Source organism: Indicator indicator, chromosome 3 (assembly GCF_027791375.1).
Source record: "Indicator indicator isolate 239-I01 chromosome 3, UM_Iind_1.1, whole genome shotgun sequence".
Taxonomy (NCBI): domain Eukaryota; kingdom Metazoa; phylum Chordata; class Aves; order Piciformes; family Indicatoridae; genus Indicator; species Indicator indicator.
The window spans coordinates 36,345,592-36,367,511 of record NC_072012.1 but is presented as its reverse complement, the minus strand read 5'-3'; the positions used below and the strand labels follow the sequence as shown (position 1 = coordinate 36,367,511).

Sequence of the window (21,920 nt, the reverse complement as noted above, 5' to 3'; positions counted from 1 at the left end):
CTTAGTAAATTTTACATTCTTCACTTGTTCAGAAGAGCAGGTCAATACTCTCCACATTGTCTCACAAAGCAATTATGGATCCAAACAGGGAGAAAACTAGATCCATCAGGAAATTTTTGACAGAAACAAAACTGGATTTAGCAGGACAAGGAGTCAGAATTTTAATTCCATGACAAACTGAATTATAATCTCTGCAGAAAACAAGATGTACTGTAAAGATTAATCAAGTCCTTTTATTCCATATTAACATTATGCAGCAACCAATATGAGTGTCTAGATAAACAGAAACTTTGTGAAATGTTTTGCTGCAAAGCTGACTTCAGTAATGCACACAAATGATAAAGTCATCAACTCCACTCACTGCCAGAAAAGAAAAAAAAACAAGGCTTCAGGAGCAAGTAACACTGATTCACACTGTGCTGAAGCACTAGTCAAACAAAGTCTAACTACAGAGGGGTGGAAAAAAAAAATCAAAGCAGCTTTGTTATCTTATTTGTGACACCTTACTTAAATCTCAGGCATTACTTCTTTATATCAGCATAAATATGTAGCCTTCTACATCTTTTATGATGTGGTTACGGACACAAAAATGTTATAGTAGAAAGCAAGAGCTAGTTCAAAGAATTTCAGACTTTGAAATCAGCAAGATACAAAGCTAAAATTCGTATGTTCCTTTTCAAGTTATGAATACTTTCACTAAAACATAAATATTTAAACATATATTAATTTTTTTCTGACATTCAAAATTGTAAAGTCAATAATTATTGACTGCAGAATTATTGTTAAAAGCACATATTTACAAATATTCTTTTTTTCCATACATAAAGTATTTGGCATAATTATAACAATCTTACTGCATACACAACTGTTTGCTTCTTTTTCACATAATGGTACACTCCTTATTAAAATTTACCAATTATGTACAAAAATACTTGAACATTTATTATAGAAAACCTCTATAACTACCATCAACAGCTTGTAGCTGCTGAAAGTTTAATTGAGAGAATATAAAAAGTGGTCACTTTCTTCCAGTTAAGCTATCAACAAATCAAACACAGCTAAAATCAACATGAGTTCCCAACAAAACAGGGAGAATATTTTTAACAGCATGATTTAAATTGCAGTTCATACATTGGTTCCCCAAGCACATGTTAAAACAGTCAGTAAAAGAAAGAGGATACAAAAAGTACATACAGAAGGTGCTTTTTTTCCTCCCCTCCACATTCCTACGGCTTGGCATTAGCTTTCCAAAATGCTTCAGATGCCAGTCACTAAAATACAACCTAAGGCAAGCACTGTTTTCCTACAGTAAAGATGATGGCGATGAACTCAAACTAAAAAGCAAATCTCAAACCTGACTCCACTGTTACATACACATCCAAAAATTGTTGAAAAGTTTTTTTTACAGAATTATTAATGAACTTTGCAATTAATTGATTGATGGATAGTAACTTATATTAAATGTTTGTTCATTTAGTGTGTTGCCCTGGTACTAGTCAGTAATGATTCTTGTAGACAAGTTACATTAACAATCCATTTGTACCTATTTCAAACACGGATTGTATTTTAGGGCACACTTTAAAAACAGCAGAGAGCCTCCAGTAGCAAACTGCTGGCTTTAAAAAAAAAGACAAACCAAACCAAACCCCAACAGAACAAAACAACAACCCCCCAACATTAACTGGAAGAATAAAAGCAAATTGCACCTCAAAAAGAAAAGGATGTGTCAGGTATAGTAATACATCAATGGCATAAAATCAAGGTTCACCAGAATGGTGAATGAAATGCAGGTATTTTCCCATCTTAAAAATAACTTAAACCAAGTGTGTGTTTCAAAAATTCCAAACCACATTCTTACAACAGTTCTCTGCAGTATAACTTGCATTACATCTCTGTTTTTTCACAGACATATGAAATGACCAACCTGTTCATCAGATAAGAGAAACAACTTTCAGCCTACTTGCAGAAACATCCTAGTCTACAGACTACTTTGTCAGAAAGCGTGCATTTATCTCTAGTAGTAAAGATCCAGTCAGTACATTCTGCATTTTGTAAGAAGCATTTGGCTAACTGATGAGAGTTGTAGATTTAATTGTTTAAATAAAAATAAAGTATGAAAAAAAGCATTTATCAGTATTCATCACTATAAAATTAAAAAAAAAAAAAACAAACACCTCTCTCATTCATGCTTCCTGGAATATCTGGCAACCTAAATTAGTAATTTTGTTTCAAATGTGCAACATAACATTAAAAAGCATTTCAAATTTACTGAAAAGAAAAGGTGGGTGAAATATTTAAGTGCCTAAGCTAATTGTCTTTAACCATTTTTAAAAAATATTATTTCTTAAACGGTAAAGAATTGGTAGCAATTAAATACAAAAGTGGCTTCTCATAGCTGAGAGACTTTGCGGGGCAGAGGCCTGGGCCGGGGAACCTGCTCGGTCCTCCTGTTGCTGTTTTCCAGATTGTTTGGCCGGACGAGCTGCGGCTTGGGTGGCAGCGCTGGTGGGTCTGTGGCGGGTGGGATGGAGAGGCTGTGAGGTAGAGGAACAGGGCGTTTCAAAGTCCGCTCATACACGCTGTAAGGCGGTGGGGTTTTGCTTTCTTTTCTCACAGGCTCCTCAGAAACACTGTAGTTTGGGACAGTCACTGTTGGTTCGCTGCCTTGGCTTTCACAGCCTGACGTCTCCGATGTGCTACATCGGCTGAGCGAAGAGATGCCGCTGCTGTAACTCCCCGACAGCACTGGGGAGTTGGATAAGAGCCCCGAGGAATGATACTCCACTGGAGATGGTGTGAATGATTGCACAGACCCCTGCTTGAAAGAAAGAGCAGAGCAATTTACCTGGAGTAAATGAGGGAGTGTTCCTGTACTCAGACTGAAAACACACTGGGATACTGTTCATAGATTCTAAGGCTTCATCACCATAAATGGCTGCATCCCCGTTTAATTAAGATTCAGGAAGAAACCAATTAAAAGATAATTTCAACCGTGTCTAGGTACACCTGAAACAGTGCTCATGCCAGTAATTCATGTAACTGGAAGTAAACCTGTAGTTATATGCTATATTACTATCATAATATCCTGGAAAAATCTGTAAGTCTTTAAAATGAACTCTTGATTTCCCTGGCTTAAAATGAAGCACACAGCCTTGTGCAGGGCATAATCTAGTGGTGTCCTGCCCCCTAACGCCAAAGCACAGGACTCACACTCCAGTCACTGCTGCTGCTTCTGTCTCTCATGCTCCAAATTAATTTTCCAAAGCTTTTCTTCAGAGTTTTAGTACAGTGTCATGCAGAGAAAAGTGCATTTACATTGTGGCATCATTTCTGAGTGTATCATAACACTAATGCTGTGGAGCTGAAGTGCGGCTAACAGCTGTTACTGGGTGCTGGCACCAGCCCCCTTTAGCTGGCAGCTCTGGTTGCCACTTAGAGGCAGCAGCAGGAAGGCAGGAAGTGAGGCATTGCTGGCAAATGCATTTTGAACAGCAGTTGCTCTACCCTCCCTCTCTTGCACCTCCGAGTTCTTTGGATTCACTGTGCCACTTGCACGAAACACAGAAGACCACCATAGGCCTCAGGGACAGGGCTGAAAATGGGTGCACCAGCCTTGCAGGTCTGTGAAGAAGGGAGAGGGATGGGAATCTGAGGGCCTGAGCAGCAACAATACTGATGAAGAATAACAGGCAGGAATAGTAAAGCTCTATGTAAAAACATTGATCAATCCTACCCTAGTGAAGCAATTTAAAAATGTTAGACCATACTTTGCAAGGTGAAAAGTTTTTGTAACATATCTAACTTTGTCTGTAGCCATCTGAGTTAATCTAGACTTAATGGCCTCAAGTACAGGCTGCAAAGGGGATGGAGAAAATGCGTCAAAGAAATTTCTGAACCCCAATTCCTTTTTCCTTTTAGACTGATTTGCACTCAGCTGCTCAGCTTGAGGTGACAGTGAGCCATGTAACAAAGGGTGGAGAGGGGAGGAAAACAAGGGCAGCAGAGGTATAGGGCACTGGCTGCACTGACTTTATTATGCTGTTGATATAATTTTAGTTATCCATCTAGGACTGGATCCACAGCACACTGAAAACAATGGAAAAGAAAAAAAACAAAAACAACAAACCTTCATTTACATCAGTGGATTTTGATTTAAGATGGCCTTCCCTGGCAGCATATACCAGTTTTGGACCAAAGGCTAAAAAATTATCCCTGTATATGGCTAGAGAAAAACATAGCAAGTTTTAAAGCTCAATATGTGTTGAAAACATTTCAGATGTTATGAGGAGCCTGTTCACCTAGGTTTTGGATTCCATGCCTCTCAGGAGGCTGCAGCTGCACTCCTACAAATGTCCAGGGTCAAGGTTTTCAAATAAGTGTTGCAATTAGCTCAAGTTCCAAGAATGTTTACTTAGATTAAGTGACTGCACATATGATTTAGGACCTTTGATTTTGCTGTCCAGAACAAGAACAAATAAGAATTAACCAAGTCTGCTTCAATTTAGGAGCTGAGCAAGGGTAGCTACTTTGATTCCTCACAACAGTGCAGGCTGTTTGTACTAGTAGTGAGTAATGATTTAGACACTGAAACAATCAGGAGATTCATGGATGGTCAAAGCAAGATCCAGCAGCTCTCAGAAGGACCCTGGACCAACATTCCTCTCCCAAGTAGCAATCCAGGTTTTGGCTGTAAAATGCTTAAATTCTGTCCAGGCCTTCAGAAGAAAATGTTAGGACAAGCTTCAAACATATGTAAGCATCATGAGTACTGAGTCCATTCAGGAAAAAAGTAAGAGTTGTCCATCCTTTGTGCAAGATACTAATGCTCTGAAGAGTTTCCTAGAAGGCAGTTAGTGCAAAACCTGGGACTGGTCACTTCAGCAGAAGGTATACTCTGATAATAGGACTATGGGACATACTAATGGCCAGCACAATTTCTTTGTGTTGAACCTGGACCACTGTGCAGTCACACTTGGAAATCTTACAGGCTCATGGGATTACAAACAAAAGAATGACTGCAGACTTGTGATTTGCAGAGGAAACAGGATAATAAAATGACTAAAGCAGGGATTCCACGCTAACACACTCTCTAATCCAACAGCTCTGGGTCCTGGAAGACTAAGAGGAATGGGCCGTACAGCTGGTTCTCCCTAGCTGGCATCTCCCCATTTGCCACTGCAGGAGACAAAATTGTGAACTAGGTTGACTATGAGGCACCTCTTACATTCCTTACACCTCTTACTTTTACACATTGATTTCTGACACTCCTTTCCATCCACTGACTCAGGTGAGCTTTATGATCTATGAGAAGCCTAATACCGAGAAGCTAGAAATTCTGAAAATTAGGTTTCTTGCCTAATTAATAACAATTACAAAGTGGCTGTAATTGTTATGACTACTTACTCTTGTAAATTTTTTTATAAACATATGATAATTAAAGGAAAATATGACATAATCCCGAATAATGTATATTAAATATACACTATTTACTCCACAACTATGACCTGTCCCACAAAAGCAATTTGCTGCAATAAGACAGTACCTTCATTGGTGATCTGCCAGTAGGAGAAGGGGAAACGGAGGCTATGTGTCTTGCTGGTGATGCTGTAAAGTCAAAAAGATTTCAGTGAACTCTTGGCATTACAGTTTTCACTAAGAAATTTTTTAAAGTGGATAGGAGACCATTCGATACACAAACGTTATCTCTAGGTCCTTGTCCAGTGGCTGCAAATAGTTTTAAAGATTTTATTTTACTTTACTCTCAGGATTATCTTGCAGTACAACCAAAGGAATGTAAGACATTTTTGCATCCATGTTCTGTGATTTTTTTCCCCACTGTAAATTGGTTTATATAATACAAAATGATAACAGAATAAAAAAAAAAGTCAGTACAATAACTTCTCTCCTCCTCTTTCTGTTCTTTTAAGAAATATATTATGTATTTGTATGGGAAACAAGGAAAAAGACAATACACAGTGTACTTATCTCTTTAGTCTCTTGAGAACAAGTATATTTATAGTACCACTTAAGCAACCTTTCCTTTAAATGGAAATTATTCTTTTGAAAGGGAAATTGATTATAGTAACAGAACCCATGTATTTCCATGATTGCTATGCATTTTCTGGCCACTAAGATTCTTTGTGGTTAATGATCTTTTCTGATTGCTAACTTCCAATTATCATAAGATCAAAAGACTAAATTTGATTGTCCTCCCCAGTACCAGCATGAACTGCCTGAAACTACTTACTCATTAAGTGAACAGGCAGAATACTGGAAACAGAATGCTACAGAGAACATTAATAAGATAAAAATACCCGCAGAGGCTATTCTACAGCCTTCCATGTAAGTAATCAAATAATAAATAAACCTGCTCAAGAAGTTAAAAATTAATCAGAGTAGAAAGAATCCAAGCCCTAAAGTAAACAATTTATTTATTTATTATTTTTACTGGAGCTTAGCCTGAAATGTCCATTAACTCACCAGTCTGTGCAGGTCTTGGTGGTACAGGAGGAGATATAAGCTTTCCACTTTCTGATGTGTTTCTGGCTTCCTTCCCACTGTCCAGGCTCCAGCTGCTGGGAGTGGCATTTACAGCTGGAAGAAAATAAAAAAGCTGGCATAGGCATCAACACTTCTAGCTCTCTGATTTGCCTTTACCCAGGAGGGTGAAAATGCAGAGTGAAAACGCTAAACAACTTAACAAGCATGCCTGAAAAGCTCTAATGATTACATCAGCATTTGAAAAGCTCTCATATAATGGCTGTCAATTTCAGGGTTGCCAATGTATGCATCTTGCCTTCAGGTCAGTTAGCGATTGTATAGCAGTTGGGAACATCAACAGCAGTAGCAGCTGAGATAGCACTCTGGTGCACTGCAAATCCAGCTACAAAAGGAGATAAGCTTGAAGCCTGTTAATATAATCAGTTTATCTTTGCACCAGACTCCTATTTAGAGGTTTCTAGGCAGAGAGGAACAGACTATTCTTAAACTCTCTTAAAAAAGGGACTACAGAAGGGAACCTGCCAAATTCCAATCAGTCTCCCTCAATGCTTTCTGTGCCAACAGTCTTTTGCTGCTTGCATAGACTACAAATTCAGAATTGAAAGAAGGTGGAAAGAAGAGAATAGAATGAAGGGACTTAAAAATAGAAGAAATAAAAGTGTCTGGATTGAAAAAAAAATTAAAAAAGGAAATTACTGTGGACTGAGAAAATTTATATGTACTGTTTGCATCCAAGGTCAAGGATCTCTGCTTGATCATGTAAATTGATTATCTCCTTGAAATATATAAAATTAGCTGTTGTATTTGTTTGTGTTACATTTAACAAATTCAGTTACATTAATTGAATGATCCCATAGTGCCAGGAACAAGTTCGTTAAGATCTGGAATATCTCATGTTATCAAGGACCCACCAATATTGGAAAGAAGTCAGGTTTACAAGAAGTGTATTTAAAATGGACAGCACAAAAGCTAACTTAAACCCACAATTTCTTACATATCTTGTAAAAAAGTGGAAAGTCTCCTTGTTGCTAACTGATGGTATCAATTATGGCTATTATAACAATACCAAGGGTTCTTGGAAGGACTGCAGTCCAGAACAAATAATATTTGTTTCGTATCTGTAAGAAAATTGGTACAGTATAACTGCACATTAGCTGACTCTGAAAATAGTGCACAGAATAATTATTTTCCAGATGATCGTTTTGCTTTTTTATTGCCAAAATATCCAATATATTTGCTTTCTATTGTAGACTGTCACCTAGCAGTATCTTTTTCCCTCATCCTAAAAATTCCTTGGCACCAGACATAGGCACTTCAAATGCCTGAAACCCATGAAAAGCCTTTTTAATTTTTTTTCCCCCTTCTTTTAAGTCATCCAAGCAGTCAATTCTTTGGACTGCTCAAATCTCCAGGAGAGAATATTTTATTTTAACAACTATGTAATGTACTTGGCTGCATAGGGCAGTGGTAAATTTTTGCCATTTCCATGGTATTTGATATGTTTTTCAGTCCTCTGAAGAATTCCACACTTGAACATTCATGAAAATGTAGACACATGAAAATCCAATTCTTGGTCAGTTCTGGTTATAGTGTATGCTTAAAATATTCATTTTCAACACACGTGTTCTACTGTATCTTTTATTCAGGGTACCACAAGAGGCAGCACATAATGGAATGGTGAAGCTTACTACAGATGTGGAGCACATAACGAAATTGCAGGACAATAACCATGCCAACAGTATTACATTTTCCCAATGTACAAAATTCAGAAAGGCAATGTTTTGTGTATGGTAATTCATAGCTTTCTTATTTAATCTAAAGCAAAAAACCCACAAACCACAAATTGATCTTTTCTCTTCCAAAATGTAACCAGAAGCACAGTGATTTATGTTTGGTAAAGAGGACTTGCAGGCACCAATCTTCAAGACTCTATCTGTTTAGCTTCTCTCTGCCTCAGCCTCCTGAAGTTTTTTTCCAGGGTTCATCACCATGTCTCTCTTAAGAAGCAGAGGACAGCTCTCATAGGGAGCCTGCACACTTCTGGGCCCTTCTAAGTACAACACTTAGTTCAAACAGACATCATGTTTCCCCTTCCTGGCAAAGTGTTTTGAAATTTAAGAGTGTTAATGTAAACTTGTTAATTACAATGTTTTGAAGCTTAAGAATTAGCATTCTACAATAACATGGCAAATTAATTATGTTTCCATTGTTTCCAAGACTGGTATGGTGAAGCATTTCCACTCACCTTTCTCAGGACCAGGCAGATTGGAATCGCTTCGTGGCAAAGCACTGTCCCCAATGTGATTGAACAGCATTCTCTGTAAATTGAGAACAGTAAGTTTTATGCATAGCTGCCGTTGTATTTCAGTAGCCTTTATGAAAACAAGTATCTTTTTGTTATCATCTGGGGTGCATTAAGAAGAGTGGCCAGCAGGTCGAGAAAGGCTCTCCACCCCCTCTGCTCTGCCCTGGTGAGTTTGCAGATGGAGTACTGTGTCCATTTCTGGGCTCCCCAGTTCAAGAAGGACAGGGAACTACTGGACAGAGTCCAGAGGGCCACAAATATTTGGGGACAGAAGCATCTCTCTTACAAGGAGAGGCTGAGAGACTCGGGTTTCTTTAGCTTGGAAAAGAGAAGACTGAGAGGGGATCTTAAATACATATAAATATCTAAAGGGTGAAGGTCATGAAGGGGATCTGGGTGCTTTTCAGTGGTGGCCAGTGATAGTAGAAGGGGCAATGCATACAAACTAGAAGACAGGAGGTTTCACTTGAACTTAAGGAGAAACTGTGAGGGTGAGAGAGCACTGGGACCCGCTGCCCAGAGAGGTTGTGGAGTCTCCTCTGGAGACTTTCCAAACCCTCTTGGATGCATTCCTGTGCAACCTGATCTACGCATACATGCAGTAGCAGGGGGGTTGGGCTAGATGATCTCCAGAGGTCCCTTCCAACTCCTACCATTCTATGATTCTATCCCCATCACACAGGTCAACTTTAGAAGCTCAGTGATATACGTTGATGAAGAACATAAACAGTTTAACAAAATTATGTGCATAAAAAAAGGAGTTGACTAGTTTTCTAAAAACTGTACACACCAGAGAGGGAGGATTATTATGTTCTGAGTTTTGACAGTTTCCAGCTGCCTAAAACCAAAACAGGGCTCATTCCTCAGGCAATATCTTGATAGATTGCAAAACAAGTTCAGGGATAAGTTTGCAATAATTTCACCGCAGACTCGGGATCTGAACAAGTATAATGTTTAACAATGTCTGAGTTATGGCTGTTTTCTTGGAAGAGCTTTGTGTATTATTTCCAACCCTGACTTTGTTGGTAACTGCTCTTACTTATTTTGTGGACACAGAGCTGACCAATTTAAAAACTAAAAGTCAAAAAATCACAGCATATTTATGAAACAGTTATTTCTTATATTCAAATAACCTGCAAGTCATTAGTTCATCATGATTACAGATGTAAACAGCATGCAGTTATCCTATGTGTAATTCAGCTGTGTTTTCCAAAACAAATGAGAACAGATAAACTTTGTTATTATTTTAAAGTAGTATCAGACAAACAGTGAAACGTAAATCAAATCAAATGTTATTCTTATACCTCCTTCCAGCATTCACAGAGCACCATGCGGAGTCAGCAAGGCACTTTGCTGTGGTTCCACAAGATGGCAAACACAGCTGCACAGCAATCATCATTGATCTAACATGTAGCTCAATGTTACAAAGTGAAGAATACCTGGCCAATTCAATTTGGCTTAAAACATTTAATAGAGAGAATGCTTTGGTTTGCCTATCTATGTTGCACTAGAGTCATTCCTCTTTTCCTGGAGTTACGATTAAACTGAGATGGTCTAACAACATGTGTACTCAGAAAATGTGATCATGTGTACCTGCCTGGTCTGAATTGAATGTTTACTGCTTAGTGAGTCTGCAATGCACTAGGATCTGGTGAGCAAGTGTTGAAGTCTGTTTTCTTTTGTGAAGATAAAGAGCAAAGTCTAAAAAAATAATAAAAATTGGAAGAGGTAAAGAGACAAAAACTGAATAAAATATAGAGAAATAAGGACATACTGACATAACTAAATATAAAACCAAGAACAAGAGCACTGACAGGATGCTTAATGAGATGCAAAAAAAAAAAACTCGAAAGAGTGTGAAACCCAAAGAACTCCATTCAGAAGAACAATAATGCAAAAACTAAGGAGGCTTGTTGACCAGTCAGTGACAGCAGGCGTTCCTCTCCTCAGAGAGAGCTGAATAGCTGGAGAGACACTGTACAATCACTCAGCCAGAGATGAAAAAGGAAGCACAAATGGATGTTGACTACAAACAGCTGTACACAGATAACATTGAGCATCAGTTTCAATGAGGGAAGTGGATGCAGTGCTGCTGTGGTCTTGTTTTATGAAGACCATCAAACTTCATTAAATGAGGTAGCTATGGCCTGAAAGGACTTGATTTGGACTTGAAGTGCAGGAATTTGCCTCTGTATCTCATCTTTCCTATTTGAAAAGACTATTATGGAAATTGCGTTCATTAAGCTGTAACAAAGACATTCATAAATAGGTGGTCCCTTCCTCATTAGCTTAGTGTGAAGTTCCACCCAGGACTGTTGAAGTTAACTTGTATTAGAATAAAACCAGAAAGGAGAAGGAAGAGTTTGAGAATCTAAATTCTAATGAAAGTTGCAGGTGTCTCTAAGATATCGCCTTACAATTGTCCTGAAGATTTATCTTCCCTTTCTTAATCAGAAGACAGAGAACCAGATTTTTTTTTTTCTGTCACAGTGTATTTTTATTGCTCACCAGAGAAAGAAACTGCACCTTTTCCCAGAAAGATATATCCTCATTTATGGTTACAAGGGCAGAAAGAAACAGACAGACTTTCTTATCTTTGAAACATACTTCACTGTATGAGCAAGATAATTTTCTACTTACCCTCTCTTGGGACACTGAGGGTAGAGAGAGATTGGGAGATTTTCCTGCCGGGCGAGTCTCAGAGAGAGTGGAGACTGGGCATACGAGCTCCTCAGCCTCCCTTATCGAATCTCGGGTAGAGTGGGGGATAGAAGCCGCATTCCATTTGGCAAAGCAAGAGTTTGCAGTCTGGGAGCAAAAATGGGATAATTTTTCTTTGCGGCAAACTGCAAAACCTCTTTAAAATAAAGAACATCTCCTGGTCTTTCCTGTACGTTGGGCTGGCTGCACTACCACTGAGACAGCGCCCAGTAAATAAATCAGTAGGAAGTTCCCAAGAACTGCCCTCAGGTCTGGCTAAGCCTCAGTATTATTTTCCACGCCCTCAGGTAACAGCATGACGACTTAAGCAGAAAATAGATAAAAATTAAATCAGTCAAGTCAATAATGGAAACCAATTCAATAATAGAAGAAGGAAGGAACAAGAATACAAGTAACCAGAAATCAGCAAATAGTTTCTACAGTACAGGATCCTGGACTACCAAGTTGGTTTTTTGAAGAGCCAGAATTTCTGGTGGGAATGAGCTTTGAGAGAAGGGCTTTTCACACTATACTGCATTCTTGTCTTTCTCAGCTCCAACAAGAGGCGTGCTGTGCGATGGCACAGATTAAAACAGCAACTGTGTTAAACAAAAGCCCTTCAGGAAAGTAGGTCCATTAAGAAGATTAATTAAGGATTCAAAGTTGGCCAGCTCACCAGGCTCATTTTACATTTCAGATAACTCAAAAGACACAAATCCCATACAGACCTAAACAACACCAATTTTAAGGCAAGAATACAACTCGTTCTTTTCTGTGGAGTAACAAAATGTCTATCCTTCTTTTCTGAAACTACACTGATAAATAGTTTGCACATGGAGTGGGTTATTATCTCACAGCAGTTAAGATCAACTATTTCAGAAGAAATAAAGGTGAGGTCAACATGGACAATTGCTGTGATAACAGTTTTTTCTTCTTTCCCCTTTCCTAGATTAATAAATTCTGCTTTTTTTACAAAAGCAGGCTGTGTCATCTGTGTCTTTGCATCTCTCTCTCACTGCAGTGAGTAAATATCAAAAACTAGACCTAAATCTAGGCAAAGCAAGTGGAAATCTGGTCAAATACTGTGTATTCTATTGACATCTCTTTAACATAAAATGTTTTAGAGTATTTGCTTGTAAAAAGAAACATAAAAAGCTCTTGAAAATTAACAGCAGTGAGCAGACACTGAATCTGCTTGAAGCTCAACAAGCATCTTTATCATCTTCTTAGTTCCTTGTGTTCAGAGGACTCCCAACAAGTTTCCTACCTGTGAGGTTTCCAAAGGTGTAGGATAGATGGCACTGCAGGGCCTCTCTCTAGGGGAAAGGCAAGAGTTTTCTCGGGAATGCTTATGTTTGTCAGATAACAGAGGAGAGGCTGGAATATAAATGTGTCAAGTGATTAAATTCTTGCAGTGAAAGTCACAACATTACAGTTCTATGCTTATGACAAAGAAAATCTCTGTTCCAAGTACTTCATACTCTTAAAAATTTGGGTAAAGTTGATATCTGACCAGTGATATGCTGAAGTGCATCTGTGTAATATATGCAAAATCATTAAATATGGTTTACCACAGGAGACAATCACTGACCTCTGGCACTGGATGGAGCAGAACTGGTCACATTAGGTGAAGCAGAATGAGTGGAACTCAGGCTTGAGGTAGACGGACTAGGCTGCATATAGAAGAGATGCTGTTACTACATCACACGTACAGGTTTATAAAACCAAAAAACCCCCAAAATACAACATTCTTTTCACTAAAACAAAGAACTTGTAATCTGTTAGACTAGTTTCTCAGTATTTTGAAATATTGAACCACTATAAAGGGAATTAATGTGACTACACACAGATGTAGTTATATATTCTATCTATATCGAATAGATAGAAATGTAATTAATTAAAATAATTACATCACAACTATTACAACTGGACAGTAAAGTCTATGTAAGGTCACAGGATTACAGGATGTTAGGGATTGGAAGGGATCTCTGGAGATCGAGTCCAAGCCCCTTGCCACAGCAAGGCCACATAATCTAGCACAGGTCACACAGGAATGCATCCAGATAGCTCTTAAAGTCTCCAGAGAAGGAGACTCCACAACTTCTCTGGTGAGCCTGTTCCAGTGCTCCATGACCCTTACAGTAATGAAGTTCATTCTCATGCTGAGGTGGAACTTCCTGTGCTGTAGTTTACATCCATTGCTCCTTGTCCTACCACAGGGCACAAGTGAGAAGAGGCTGTCCCTTCCTTCTTGACACCCAGCCCTCAGATATTTATAAACATTTATTAAGTCTCCTCTCTTCTCTAGCCTAAAAAGGCCCAGGCTTCTCAGCCTTTCCTCATAAGGCACCTGTTCCAGTCCCTTAAATCATCTCTGTGGGATGTCCCTCTTGACTGGGGAGCCCAGAACTGGACACAGTATTCCAAGTGATATCTCACTAGGGCAGAGTAGAGGGGGAGGAGAACCTCCCTTGATCTGCTGGACACACTCTTTAATGCACCCCAGGATACCATTTGCCCTCTTGGTCACAAGGGCACATTGCTGACCCATGCAGAACTTGTTATCCACCAGGACTCCTAAGTCTTTCTCCACAGGGCTGCTCTCCAGCAGATCACCTCTCAACCTGGTGAAATTTATTATTCCTTCCCAGATGCAGGACTCTGCACTTATCCTTGTTAAACCTCATTAGGTTCCTCTTTGCCCAGCTCTCCAGTCTATCTAAGACTTGCTGAATGACCAGACAGCCTTCAGGCGTATCAGCTAAGCCTCGCAGGTTTATATCGTCAGCAAACTTGCTGAGCAGACACTCTGTCCCCTCATCGATGTCATTGATGAAGATGTTGAACAGGACCAATGACTTCATATCATAGAGCATTGCTGTTTATTACTTTTGTAATAAATTCATGCTCTAAGTTAACAAAAAAATGATTACATAAAAATGTTCTAAGTTAAGGAAGTTAACAGCCTATTTAAAGATTTGGTTTTTAAAAAGAAGTATTAGCAATATCTTTTGAGATTTCTGAATGAAATAATAGAAGCATTAATTTAGAAAATAGCCTTGTAAGAAATATTCCTCCTTAGTTGCAAGAATGACAGTAATTTGTACCTGCATATTAAAAACTTCATCAGAGCTTTCGGATTGCCCAGTGATATTGCTGACTTCAGCAGAAGCTTGGGACGACAGTGATGAGGATGAATACCGATTGACAGCTGGATAACTCAAGGGACTATTATAAGAATAATCAAACACAAACTGGTGAACTCTAGTTGCCAACCATAACTTTTCACGTAAAAACAGCACGTTTATTAATCCCTACAATTTAATTTAGATTTATTACTTGAGAGAGAGAGACAGAACACGCATCAGCTACTCATGACTAAAGATACTTCAGATGGGCCATACAAGGAGGCATGCACACAATAAACGTATTTCAAGGGTCATCTGCGAATAATAAAATCTATCAATTTGTAGTATGTTAACTTACCTGCGTCGTGGTATTACCCTGGCACCATCAGGGCTCATAGAAACAGGTATGGAATTTCGGCATACACGAGGACTTCCATTTGGGAAATGAATAGGGCTAGCTTGTACACAGGCAGAAAATTCCTAATGAGTTATTAAAAGAAGATTAATTAAAACGAACATGTCATTAAGCATTTGGTAAGGTACAGATTGCAATTTGAATGGTCGTATCTGTATTTTGGACAAGCTTCATCATTAGTATGAAAAGTATTTTAAACCTTTCACTGATCATACTTTCCCTTTAGCACCATATGACTATTCTTCTCTGCACTGTATGGAAGGTCTAACACTCCAGTTTGCAGTACTGCAAGAATGCTACAAGATGTAATGTGAACAAACACCCAAAAGATGTCGCTATTTGTTGCTTAAGAAAATTAAACAACCCTGACTTCAACTAAAAGTTTCCTGCTTTATTCATGCATTTGCTGATGTACCTGTATGCCCAAGCTTGACTTCATCACAAAGAACTGATCCACCAGCTTTTTGTGCAAGGGCCTCATGTCCTGTGGCACCACCTTCTCATGCACTGCCAAGCCAAATTCTAGAATCTGGGCCTGCAGAAGACACAGGAGGAAAGATTTTTTTGTTCTGTTTTCTTTTATTATCAATTAGGATACTGTTAAACAAAAAAACAAAACAGGAAAAAAAATCCAACAAAAATTTTTAAAAAGCATATATCTAAATCCCTGACAGACTTGTAATTAAATCAAAACCAGTAATACACAAGAAGATTTATACCTCTTCAGATTTTACTGTTCAGCTTTCCCAAAGATTTGGCATACGGATATTGAACTCTAATATAGACACCACTATGGATGATGTAATGAAAAATTGGGCTAAATGGCCACTTTACAAAGGAACACTTCTAAGCCCTAATAAAAAAACCCAACCAACCAAACACAAAAAACCAACAAGCCTCCCCTTACCCCACCCATTTTCTCCAAGAATAGTTATAAAAAGAATGAAACAACAGCAATGGCCACATCCACCTGAGACCCTGTAATATATTTCCATGAAGTCTATGGTTCCCTATCTTGTTCCAAATCCTGTAAGACCTCAGTAAGTTGTGGCTTTATATAGATTTTAGATGCAAGGCACAATAGGCTTCAGAGTAACACTGCTAAAACTCTGGTCTTGCTCAAATTTGGTCACAGGCATTTAAAATTCTGAATTGGTTACATGAGAAATCAGATAAATTAAAAACAAAATAGCTACACTATGCTGTAATATCTTTGGATAGGAGCTGCTAGCTGATGTTTACAGGCAGCCTGCGAGCGGGCACACAGCTGAGCAACCATCACTGACCTGAGGTCAGGACTGCAGCACGCCCATCTGCGCACACAGCCATCCCAGCCCTTCTGAGTGCTTTGTGTTCTCTGTCGAATCATCAGACAGAGATTAACTGCTATCACCTGGAATTCATCCTTTTGTCACAGGAAGTTATTAACTCCAGTTTTAAATTGTAAGGGTGAGTGAGATTAATTGCAGCTTGAAAAAATAAAACTGCAGTGTAAATTACTATATATGATCTAGATGAAACTAAAGTGAGTTCAGTGAATCTTTTCTGACCTATATTGTCTGAGGAACTATTCTTCATCTGATCTGACCAAAAGATATCACAATGATGGAAAAAAAATAAAATAGAATTTCCATCTTGCCAAATTCCAATACTCTGACTTCTTTATACCAAGCTGGCAACAAAGCTTGAAATTTCAATGTGCTGCATAGAACAAAGATAGGCAAATGTCAGTTCAAAAAGCTGAAATACTTAGTAAGAGACCATTTGATCAATTTTTTTTTTTCAGCATTTACAAATGGAGACACTTCATATTTGAGGCTGGTAGATCATTGTATTATAAAAAAATGAAAAAATAATAATTTTTTAAAATCATATAATGCATAGAATACTTGCCTGTTTAATCACATAGTGTTTATTTACTTTGGCATTTTTAGGTATCTTCTATTGTAGTAAGAGTTTTCGGGTTTGGATTTTTTGTTGTTGTTTTATGATAAATCTTGTAGTGAATGTGGGTTTTTTGTTGCATTGGTAAAATATGTCATACAAATATTTGCTGAAACCATCAAAAGTTTCAGTGAGTTAATATTTATCCTGTGTAAGTGGTAAAAGATGTTGTGCAAGTATTTGGATACGAGCATGACAAGACAAAAACTTGCTTCTCATTCAACCTTTAATTTAGAACAATATTGAAGTGGTTAAGATGATGATGAAAAGAACGAAGAAAGAAAATATTAACACGACCCATAAGGCTGCTTGTATAGGATGTTACTGTCTACTGGGATTCTAATTCAGAAAATACTGGGGACCACTGGGCAATTATTAACCTCTGAAATTTTATCTTTTATTTTGGCACACTTTCAGCTAGAACAGCTGAGCAGGTGACCTAATGAGTCTTTTCCCCACTTTACCTGCTCGAGCATCAACTCTCTCAAACGTGTGATCTTCTCTCCATCCTCTGGATGGTTCAAGATGTATTCTTTGACAAAAAATGCCTAAGCAAATAAAAATCACAAGGTAACAAAGTGAGTAAAAACACATCACACCCTGGAAACCTGCAAATCAGAGCTGAAATCAAACAAGTCACCTGAACTAAATATTTCTTTCCCATTAATTGTGGTATAGGAGTTTCAAATAATTACAGAGTTATTTCACAGAATCATAGAATTGTTAGGGTCGGAAGGGACCTCAAGGGTCATCTAGTTCCAAGCCTCCTCCCATGGGCAAGGACACGTCACACTAGATCAGGTTGCTCAGAGCTACATCCAGCCTGGCCTTAAAAACCTCCAAGGATGAGGCTTCCACCACCTCCTTGGGCAACCTGTTCCAGTGTCTCACCACCCTCATGGTGAAGAACTTCTTCCTAACATCCAATCTGAATCTATCCATTTTTATTTTTGCTCCATTCCCCCTAGTCCTATCATTACCTGACACCCTAAAAAGTCCCCCACCAGCTTTCTTGTAGGCCCCTTTAAGATACTGGAAGGCCACAATAAGGTCTCCTCAGAGCCTTCTCTTCTCCAGACTGAATAGTCCCAACTCCCTCAGTCTGTCCTCATAGGAGAGGCGCTCCAGCCCTCTGCTTGTCCTCATGGCCCTTCTCTGGACATGCTCCAGCATGTTCCAGCATGTCCAGATCCTTCCTGCCTTTTCATACTAGGAGCTTCACTGCTTCTTAAATAGAAAGATATCTTAAGAACAGTGTGGAAATGTATGTGATATTCTTGTTCACTCAATATAGATAACGTTTTAAAAGAACTCACACTGATCTAAAGAAGCCACACTTCAGAAGCATCTCACCAATGTGCAGGTGTCATACATGACCTTACACCCCGTCTTAAATGCTCAAATTGTACTAGCTATAAGTATCCCAAAATCATTTTACCCACCAGCAATGGCTTGCACATAGCACTTCCCCATTTGTTCAAGACCGCATCTTCCTTAGCATGGAATCTATCCTACCCTGCAAGGGTATATACTGGGTTTACAACATAACACAGTTTTGTAAAGAAAATGCCCAGCTGCTCATCTAAAAATTTCTCATCTAGAGTTTGTCATAAAAAATGTCTTTATGCATACCTACACATACACACTGTTTTCTATCAATAACACTAAGAGGATAACAGTGCCTGCTCTTTGCCGTGTTTTGCTTTTGCACTTGACTTAGCATTTCCCTCATATACTTCCTCCAAGGTTCTCCATCCAGCTTTAGCTGTTAAAATCTTTACTATGCAGAATCATTTTTAAATATGGGGAGCTCTGGAGCTGGAGATAAATATACCAATTCCTCTGATTAAATTCCAAAATTTCATGTTTTGACAACCCATAACAAAGAGGCACTGAGACTTATCTAGAAAATGCTGAAACTTCAATGAAGAGGTTTTATTCCAGACAATCCTTTCACTGCAGATAAGTAGAATTGTAAAAATGCATGTTTAAATTGTTAAAAGGAGCCCTCTGATACTTGCTAAAATCCCAAATCCCAAATCCCAAACTTCTGGCAGATGATTTTTTCCCCTCTTGGCTACAAGCTCAGTATCTAGTGTCCCAGAGCTTTTGGGCTAAGATTTAAACAGATCTGTAATATGAGTCAGAGCTGTAATAATCTAACTTCAAACAAAATCATCACTTATTAATTAATCAGATTTTGACTAAATCCAGTAACATTTTTGGAACTGTTGGTTTCCAGTTATTACTCACGAAAGCACCTCCACTCTTCTAGCACACATAAAGAAGCTAAAAGAAATGCAAGTTACAGTACAAATTGCAGTTTTAGAGGTGTTAGTGGGCACAAAACACATTCTTCATTTTTTTTTCCAGCAGTGGCGAAGAAAATTTTAAAGAATCAGTAGTTAAGTCTACAGCCATTTTTCAGAAGGAAGGGAGGAAGAGAGGGAAGGAAGAGAGGAAGGGAGGGAGGGAAGAGAGGGAAGGGAAGGAGGTAGCAGCTGGCCAAAGGATGCTATTTCCTGGGTCTTAAAGCTTGGAGGTTGCCTGAAGAGAAGGAGGATGTCAATAAAGACACAAGCATGCTTGCCTCAAGACCACAGGCTCCAAGACTGAGTTTTCAACTCTGTAAAAGGCAGAAGGCAAAACCAAGCGTAACAGATAAGCAGAGAAAAGCACTTACGGAGGAGAGGAAAAGGAGTAAGATAGAAGGTAAGAAGCGTCAAAACAGCAGGAAGATATATAAAGACTGAAAAAGGGACATGCCAAGAAAATGGGGTGAAAACTCCTATTTTAGCTGTATATAGCAAGAGAGGGACAGTGAAAACAGAAGAGAATCTACACATGAAGACTGTCTAGAAGATCAAAAATTGAAGCTAAGAACAACAATAAGAAAGGAGCAAGCCATAAGCTTGTGGAGAATGGAAAGTGTGTCGGTGTGAGCTGAAATTCCCCCCCCACCAACAAGTAACCAGGATAGCCCAGTCTGGAAGCAAATGAAGGCTGTATTTACAAGCAGAGTCTAAAATCTACGATGAAATGCAATGAATATGTGCAAATATACAAAATTCACAACATTTACAAATATATACAATCAACAGAAAAGCACAACCGATCTCCCTTTGCTTCCCCCCAAGGGGACCCTCCCAAAGGGGCCTCTCTCTCTCCCAGGAGCTTCCCCCCAGACCCCCCTGGACAGAGAAGCAGAGTTAGTTAAGCAGAAAGTTGTTAACTTAGCTGCCAGGGTCAGTACGTGTTATCTTCAGCCAGAAGAGAAGAAGAAACAGCAGCCAGACAGCCCAGCAACTGCCCCCACTGCCGAACGCAGAATGTGCAGAATGCCTACTTTGTTTTGGGTAATAGTTCTTAAACATTTCTATCTATCCAATGGAAGTGTTTAGAACAATCAGTATTTTGCTTTCTTACACCCAATAGTGACTTATTTACACTCTTTCACTTTCTCTCTTCTGAACTTTGCAAGGAAAAATTAAAAAGACAGTTTCAAACCATCACAGAAAGCAATACAGAGACCGAGCTAGCACTGACACTGCTAATTCAAACCAGACATGGCTCTGACATGACTGTATTTCTCCAGGGACTCCCTTTGTGGGGCTTTACTTCACTAAACACTTTAAAGGCAGCTGGGAAACATCAAATATCATATTCCTCTTCTTGACTCTCACAAAATTTATAATGTTGCAGTTTTGATGACAGGTTCTAAGACTACAGCAGACTCAATATCTTGTACTTTAATGTAGATTTTAGTTTTATCAAATTCAACACTATTGAGTCAACACTGAATCTTACAGCCTTTGAAAAAAGCAGACAGAATGCTATTCAACTTGATAGTTTCAGTGTTACTCAATTTGATAGTTTCAATGGAAAAGGAACAAGCAGCAGACTCAATTATTTCATAATACTACTAGGAGAAAGAAAAAGATTGAACCAGAATGAAAAAAAAAATCCTTTCTTTTCACAGCAGTTTTAAAATTTCATAGATTTTTTTTTTTTAATACAGCTTCCTAAACAGTTAAGGTTCTCCTAAGTTGGTTCAGAAATTGTAATAATGAGGGGCAACTTTTGGTAACAAATCAAGCTTTAGACATTTTTTAATTATACACATGGTTTCTTATTAATTTTTTTTCCAGAAAATAACTTTCCTTGAAAACTTAGAAAAGAGAAAGAAAGATCCAGATTCAAGATAATGAATTTCTCATATAAATATCTATAGTTATTACTCACTGTTTAATTAAATATCCCCAAACAAATCAGGTCTGCAAGAATGCAAGGTTAATTGTGAATTGATTCATCACTGAAGTACGTTTATGTCTGTCTTCACCACAATAATTGTTTCAATAAAGCTATACATATTTAATATCACCCCAAACTGAAATACAGGTAGAATTAAAACTATTACTGATGTAGTACTTTCTGTCATCAAATCGTACAGAGTAGCTACACCTGTACAGAGAAATAAATTAGTAAGATACTGTCTTATGATAAACTTTTAATAAGCAGAAAATAAATTGCTTACTTCTTGGTATCTAGCAACTCCACCATTAACTGCTGCATCAATGACCCCATTTAGACACATTGTGAGAGGGTTAATATTTTGCATCTGTCGAGTTTGACACTGAGTAATCAGTGTTCTCAGCTGCTGATTCTTATTTTCTAAGACTTCAATAGCATTCTCAAGGGGACTCATTTCCACCTGCAAGAAGAGTTGAGAAATATTGCACACTTAATCTTCAGTTGAAGATGAAATACATTAAAGGTAATTTTTGACATCTTGAAAGTAAACAATGTTATCCTATGTTTTAGAGTACCGGAGCAGAAAATGTTCTTTTCACCTGGGCTACACAACTCTGAGCGTATGTTCTGAGCATGAAGACGATTTTACCGTGTAATCAGGACAAAACAACCTGCC

The 21,920-nt window shown here is 38.4% G+C and overlaps 1 protein-coding gene across 1 annotated transcript in view; it reads right to left on the bottom strand.

Moving 5' to 3' along the window:
- Positions 1–2,389: 2,389 nt before the first annotated feature.
- DOCK4 (dedicator of cytokinesis 4) overlaps positions 2,390–21,920 on the bottom strand; it is a 204,070-nt gene continuing 184,539 nt past the window's right edge. Inside the window, 12 exon segments of the mRNA XM_054399340.1 lie at positions 2,390–2,815; positions 5,543–5,604; positions 6,481–6,594; positions 8,747–8,819; positions 11,447–11,614; positions 12,774–12,883; positions 13,098–13,179; positions 14,614–14,734; positions 14,993–15,114; positions 15,465–15,584; positions 17,458–17,541; positions 21,528–21,704. Of these exon segments, the coding sequence (XP_054255315.1) occupies positions 2,390–2,815; positions 5,543–5,604; positions 6,481–6,594; positions 8,747–8,819; positions 11,447–11,614; positions 12,774–12,883; positions 13,098–13,179; positions 14,614–14,734; positions 14,993–15,114; positions 15,465–15,584; positions 17,458–17,541; positions 21,528–21,704 (1,659 nt within the window).